The sequence below is a fragment of the Protopterus annectens genome, chromosome 16.part0 (assembly GCF_019279795.1).
Source record: "Protopterus annectens isolate FY-2018-M chromosome 16.part0, PAN1.0, whole genome shotgun sequence".
NCBI lineage: Eukaryota > Metazoa > Chordata > Ceratodontiformes > Protopteridae > Protopterus > Protopterus annectens.
Genome location: NC_056750.1, coordinates 518,147,407 through 518,154,514, shown reverse-complemented (window position 1 = coordinate 518,154,514; position 7,108 = coordinate 518,147,407). Strand labels below are relative to the sequence as shown.

The 7,108-nt window shown below is 43.1% G+C and overlaps 1 protein-coding gene across 1 annotated transcript in view; it reads right to left on the bottom strand.

Moving 5' to 3' along the window:
• The window catches only part of SPTAN1 (spectrin alpha, non-erythrocytic 1), a gene marked incomplete in the record, with an annotated part of 2,849,969 nt that overhangs the window by 1,065,746 nt on the left and 1,777,115 nt on the right, over positions 1 to 7,108 (bottom strand). The window contains 1 exon segment of the mRNA XM_044058813.1: positions 6,233 to 6,353. Coding sequence (XP_043914748.1) covers positions 6,233 to 6,353 — 121 coding nt within the window.

The window sequence follows — 7,108 nt, the reverse complement described above, 5'->3', positions numbered from 1 at the left end:
CAAGCTGTCTGTGCACGTCCAGAGAATGCACTATCCTTTCCCCCTTATTTTGAGGATTAGGAAAAAAGTAGGCAAATGAATGGACTGGTTTACAGCCACACTAGACACCACCTTGGGCATAAAGGATGGATTATTCCCGAGGGAAACCCTGTCCGCATGGAAGATAATGAAGGGGTCCATGAGGGCCTGCAGTTCAGACACTCTTCTTGCTGAAGTGATAGCTAGAAGTAAGGCTGTTTTCCAAGAAAGGAATTTCAACTCTGCTGTAGCAGCAGGTTCAAAGGAGGGAAAAGTGAGTTTTTCCAATACAAAGTTAAGGTCCCAGGCTGGAGTTGGAGCTCTCCAGGGGGGGGGGGGGGGTTGGCGGCTTAAACTTCTGGCCCCTCTAAGGAATTGTTTTAGCAGGGGATGAGATAAGAGGGGTGTGGCTCAGTATTATAATGTGCTGAAATGGCAGAGGCATGAATCTTACTTGAAGAGAAAGATAGGCCCTTGTGGAGCATTTCTGTTAAATAATCTAGAATACGGGGTAAGCTGGGCATCGTTGTGCCCCTCCCCTGAGCCTGGCTCCAGGAACAGTATCTTTTCCACTTTTCTGAATAGGATTTTCTAGTACTAGGCCTCCTTACCTCAAGAATGACATCCAGCACCTGCTTACTGAGGGCTGCTAGGGGTGAGCTCAGGGAATTAACCAGGCTGCAAGGCTCAGGGTTTGAAGCTGAGGGAGTAGAATCTGGCCCACTTGCTGGGACAGTAGGGAAGGGGGTCCGAGGCAGGTGTCATGGTTGTAGGACTGTCAGACTGCGCAAAAGGGGATACCAGTGCTGGTGTGGCCAGTGTGGGGCAATCAGAACTGTCCTTGGCTTGTCCTGTTTGATCTTTAGTAGAACCTTCGAGAGGAGAGGCAGAGGGAGAAAGGCATAACTTGAGAGCCTTTCCGGACAGGGTATCCACTTTCCAAGCTTGACTGAGGGGAGTTCTGGTGCAGAATTTGTTCACTTGGTAGTTCTGAGGGGAGGCAAACAGGTCTACCTGTAGTATCCCCCATTTGTTCCTCAAGAGCTTGAATATTTTGGGTTCCAGTTTCTATTTGTGTGGGTCTATTAGACTTCTGCTCAAGTTGTCCACCAGTGAATTTAGTTTGCCTGGCAGGAATTGAGCTTGCAGGTTCACTTGGTAGTTCAAGGCTGTGTTCCACAGAGCCATGGCTAGTCTGCTGAGTGGGTAGGAATCGGTCACCCCCTGCTAGTTTATGTACCACATAACTGTGGTGTCTGTCTACCAATAGTTGTCCTAGAAGAATAAGGTGTTTGAAGACTGTCAGAGTGTTCTGTACAGCTAACATTTATTTTTTATTGATATGCAGGTGCATCTGTTTTGGGTTCCATTTGCCCTCAATGCACTGCCTTGCCATGTGAGCCCCCAATGCATAGTCTGATGTGTCGGTTAGGGTTTGGGCGGGAGGGGGTAGAGTGAAAGGGAGTCCCTTGTTGTGGTAGCAGGCCTAAGCCCACCAAAGGAGCTCTGCCTTTCGACAAGGAATGATAGGAATCACTGTTTCCAGGTCCTGAGAATGTTGACACAATAGACTTTTTAGATACCACTGAAGTTTCCTCATATGCAGTTTTGCATATGGAATTAACAGAATGCAAGAGGCCATGAACCCCAGGGCTTGAAGGATTTTCCTTGCAGATAGCTGGGTTTTTGTGGCCAGTAGGTTGAAGTAGGTTGTCAAATAAACTTGTTTCTCCGATATGAGGAATGCCATCTGGGAAGTTGCATTCAAGCCTGCTCCCAGGAATACAATCTGTTGACTGGGTACCAGGTGCGATTTCTTCTCGTTGATGGTGTATCTCAGTGAGGTTAGAAGTCTCTTTACAAATGCCAGTTGTTGTACTAGCAAGTCCTGACTTTCTGCCTGAATCAGGCAATCGTCCCAGTATGGGTAAATCTGAATATTTCTCTGCCTGCAAAATGAAATGGCTGGAGCCGACCTAAAACGTAGGCATTGTCTGCAGGATTCCCTCTTTGGGATGTGCAGGTAAGCTTCTTTTAAGTCTAGGGTTGCCAGCCAGGCATCCTTGGCTAGCATAGGAAGAAGCTGTTGAAGAGTTAGCATTCTGAATTTTGGAACCAACAGAAAGATGTTGAGAATAGACAGGTCCATGATAGGACACCAGGTGTTTTCTTTTCTGGGAACCAGGAACAATCTTGAATAAAAACCTTGTCCCCTTTGTTCTGCTGGGACAGGTTGAATGGCCCTGATACTGAGGAGAGAGAGCACTGTTTTTGGGCCTCTGCCCACTGATTTGGGGGGAGGTCTGGCCATACACTTGGGGTTGGTAGTGAGTGGAAAGTGGAATCCGTATACTAGGGAAACTATGTTTAAAACCCATTTGTCCTGGGTAATGAGTTCCTAGTTTTTTGCATGCATGGCGAGCTTTCCTTCTAAGGGAGCAAGTAGTTGAGCAGGTCTTGGAAGAGTTAAGGATAAGTCATTATGCCATTTTTTCATAGGGAGGTGGCTTAATACTCCCTGCTTTGGAAGTGGGAGCCCCCCACTGTTTAGACCTGTGCATAGCCTGAGACTGAAGTCTTTGTAGTCTGCTGCTCCTGAGTTTGGATTGAGAAGGCCTGGAAGGGACTGGAAAATACCAGTTCTTTGAAGGCCAATGCCTACTGAATCTAGGAGGCTGTACTTGTAAGAAATCTTTAACAGTTTTCATAGATTTAGCTTTTTCCTCTATCCTTTTGAGGACTTCTGCTTTGTTGCCAAAAAGATGGTCTTGGTTTAAGGGTGCATCCAGTAATTTAGCTTTGACATGATCTGGCAAATTTTGTTCCTTAAGCCAAGCATGCCTTCCAAGTACAGACCCAGTGACAGCAGCCCTGCAAGATGCTTCTAAACCATCAAAACCACATTGCAAGTATGTTTACCAACTTGTTCAGCAGAATGCATTAAATCTTGCAAATCTTTGTGTTCAGCACAGTCAAGAATCAACATCATTTTCTGTTTAAGTAGTCCCATAATATGCTGCTGATACTTTACCATATGAAACTGGCAATTTAAAGCCCTAATGGCCAAAGTACCAGAAGTGTATACCTTTCTTACCCAATCTGTCTAAAGCTCTAGAGTCCTTATCAAAAGGGGTAGGACTTTTGGCAGTAGTAGCCTTAATGCCTTTTGGTCCTTGGGAAATGGTCGCTGGATCCGCAGTAGGATTCTTGAAGAGGAATTTGTGAGAGTCAGGTACTCTGTAGTACCTGTCAAGTTTCCTGGGAGCTGGAGGCAAAGTGTCTGGGGTAAGGCTGGATTCGAAGAAAACATCATCTACAATCTCCAGAACAGGAGGGATAGCTAGAGGCCTGTGTTGTGGTAGGAGTACAAATTCCCTAGGTCTCTTTTTGGACTCAGAATAGTACTAGCTTTCCCAGCGGAAATGCTCCCTAAGGGTATGCAAGGTTTCACCAAAATAAAAATCTTCTTGAGGGGAAGCAGAGGGAATGGAATCCTCTGCATCAGAATCCTCACAAGTAGATAAGGGTAAATTCTGGTAGTCATAAGGAGCAGATATATCATAATCCTGAGCAGAAGACTCAAAGAAAATCAGTTCTAGGTCTCTTAGAGGGAGAAGGCTGGCTTCCCCTAATTAAGGTAATAAGGTTTTCTGCCATTCTAATCATTTGTTTTTGAGGCATATAGGCCACAGTATGCGGCTTGGTCGTTTGTTTTCTAAGTGTAGTGCAAGCTTTAGGCCTGAGGAATTTGGTATTTCTAGCTTGAAACGAAGTTGTCTGTTTAATATAAAAGTCGGTAGGCCTGAATACACCTTCAGAAGCAGGTGCCTGCACAGTGGCTCCGGACAAATCCAAGGTAGAGACATCTGCAGGTTCCATAGTCGAAGAAGCATCTCGCAACATACCAGAGTCTGAATGGGTCTCAGTAGAGGCCTGCGAACCTGTAGTAGCTGGTATCAGGGGCGGTGAAAGAGCCTGAGTACCGGCGGACTGGCGACTAGCTTAACGGATGCATCTTCGGCAGTTTTTGACCTATGCGGTCTGTCTCTATCTTTATCCTTATGTTTTTTTTTTTCAGAAGATCGGTAGTCGGATGGCTTAACGAAGCCATTTTGGAGTACGGAGATCAAGAAAGAAAGTATTTAGCTACAAAAATAGCCTGACGACGACTAGTTTGGGTGCTGAACAAGGCACAAAATCGGCAGCGAGGTATGTCGTGGTCTGGGCCTAAACAGGTGAAGCAGTAAGAATGAAAATCTCTATGAGGTATTTGCTTTCCACAAGCAAGACAATTGTTAATTTTTTCTGACATCTGTTAGAACAAGAAAAAAGGATCCCCAACAGGGTACTTATCTTTTTGAAGACTTCAGGTCTGAAACTCGAAAACGAAAATTTCCGGAGTCGGCCAATCGGCACTTGGGAACTGCTTCTGCTTCAGGCACCGCACAGCAAAAAAAGACTGATGTAATGGCGTCAGCTGCATGTTTTATTCCCCTGACAACCTGACGTCATAGAAGAAGCGACAGCATGCGACGCAGAAATCCGAAGACTCTGGTATTCAGGCCGGCTGAGGGCTACCTGCAGGCAGATAACCCAAATGTGATGACTGCAACAGTGAAACATGAAGAACATCAAACAAATATGTTACGAGAAAAAATATAAAAAATAAAAAACATACAATATGCTGCTAGCATAAATGTGCACACCCTTAAACTAATACTTTGTTGAAGCACCTTTTGATTGAATTACAGCATTCAGTTTTCTTGGGTAAGAGTCTATCAGCATTGCACATTTTGACTTGGCAAAAGCGCTCCAAATCTGTCAGATTGCGAGGGAATCTCTTGTGCACAGCCTTCTTCAGGTCACCCACAGATTTTCTATTGGCTATAGGTCTGGGCTCTGGCTGGGCCATTCCAAAACTTTAATTTTCTTCTGGTAAAGCCAATTTTTTTGTTGATTTGGAAGTATGTTTGGGGTCACTGTTGTGTTGAAATGTGAAATTCCTCTTCATCTTCAGATTTCTAGCAGACACCTGAAGGTTTTGGGCCAAAAGTGACTGGTATTTGGAACTGTTCATAATTCACTCCACCTTGACTAAAGCCCCAGTTCCAGATGAAGAGCAACCCCAAAACACGATACTGCCACCACCATTCTTCACCGTGGGGATGGTGTTCTTTTGGTGATGTGAACTGTTGTTTTAGCGCCAAACGTACCTTTTGGAATTGTGCCCAAAAAGTTCAACCTTGGTCTCATCAGACCATCACACTTTTTCCTGCATGCTTTTGGAAGACTATGTATTGTTTTGCAAATTTTAGCCGGGGCTGGATGTTTTTCTGCGTAAGAAAAAGGTTTCCATCTTGCAACCCTACCCCATAGCTCAGACATATGGAGATTATTCGAGATTGTTGTCACATGTAGTACACAACCAGTACTTGCCAGAAATTCCTGCAGCTCCTTCAGTGTTACTGTAGGTCTCTTCGCAGCCTCCCTGAACAATTTTTGTCTTGTCTTTTCATCAATTTTGGAGGCACGTCCAGTTCTTTGCAACATCACTGTTGTCCCATATTTTCTCCACTTTTTGATGACTGTCCACACTGTGTTCCATGGTATATCCAATACTGTGGAAATTTGTTTGTACCTTTCTCCTGCCTGATACCTTCCAACAATGAGATCCCTTTGATGCTTTGTAAGCTCTCTGTCAGCCATGGGTTTTGCATTTGCAGGCAACTGAGTAAATGACAGGAAAATCCTACTAGGACACCTGAACTTTATTTGGGGTTAATTAGAGTCTCTTTAATTGATGGCAGGTGTATACCCAAGAAGACTGAATGCTGCAATTAAATTAAAAGGTGCTTCAACAAAGTATTAGTGTGTGTGTGTGTAAATGTAGATATATATATATATATATATATATATATATATATATTTTAATTCTGCATGTTATTTCGAGCTATGCATTTCCATTGCATCTGTTTTCATTTCACTGTACTTCACAAACCATTTCTCTGAATAAATCTCTTGATACAAATTACATTACAGCACTGAAGAGATATGAGCTACACCTCAAAATATTAACCTGCTGGAGTGTTTATAAAACCCTGTTTACCTAACAGTGCAGAATATCCTTCTCTCAATGATTTTTTTACTCCATTCTCAGGTAAAACATCAATGTGTAAGAAATTTAAGAAAAATGCGTAGTTTTCATTAGCACTACCTGAATAGCTGCGTCATGGGTGGCCAGCTCAGCTTCCAATCGCTTGTGTTTTTTCCTCAGGTTCTGCACACCTGTCAGATCTCTTCCATAATCATCAGAGCTCACAAGCAGTTTCTTTTCTCTGAGAAAACGGGGGTGAAAAAATCAAAGTTTTATTTAGGGCTCCTCTAACAGTTACCAAAATAATGTTACAACTCCTTAGAATGACTTGAGATCACAAAAACACATCTGACATTGTTTTCCTAATAAAATACGCTGACCAAAAGACTTGCTTAGTAAAGCTGACCATGTACATGCAGCAGGCTTATATAAATTGCCTAATGTAAAACTAAACTTACTCCCAAGAGAATTCTATTAAATGAATTCTTGTGAGGCTTCCTTCACAATTCTTCCTCAAAGGAAGAGTAACTTTGAATTGTTGTTTTACAATCAAGTACAAGAGAAGACAAAATAAATGAGAAGGTTCTGAAAGTTGCTAAAAATATTTAATGTTCAATGAATCCTCAGTATTGCACACTACCATTTCTGCTCTGATACTGCAGTTTATACACACATACAAGGTAGGTTACCAACATTAATCTATCTGACTAGCCCTCTCTCGATACATGCATATATACATGGTTTACACCTTTGATTAACTGAATGTCAGTTATGCAAACATGCATATGTGCGACCCGTATGACTGAAAAAACACATTGCTCTATATCAAAATGTCGAATTTCACATAGCGGAATCCAGAATTCGCCCTTTTTCGAACCCGTTTCATACTACGCTCCCTAGCGTGCAATACTGGATAGTGAGCAGTCCAACACATACCAATGTGAAAGTTCCGTAGTGCAGAGTATTCAAATCCCATTCCAAACAACATACATCACA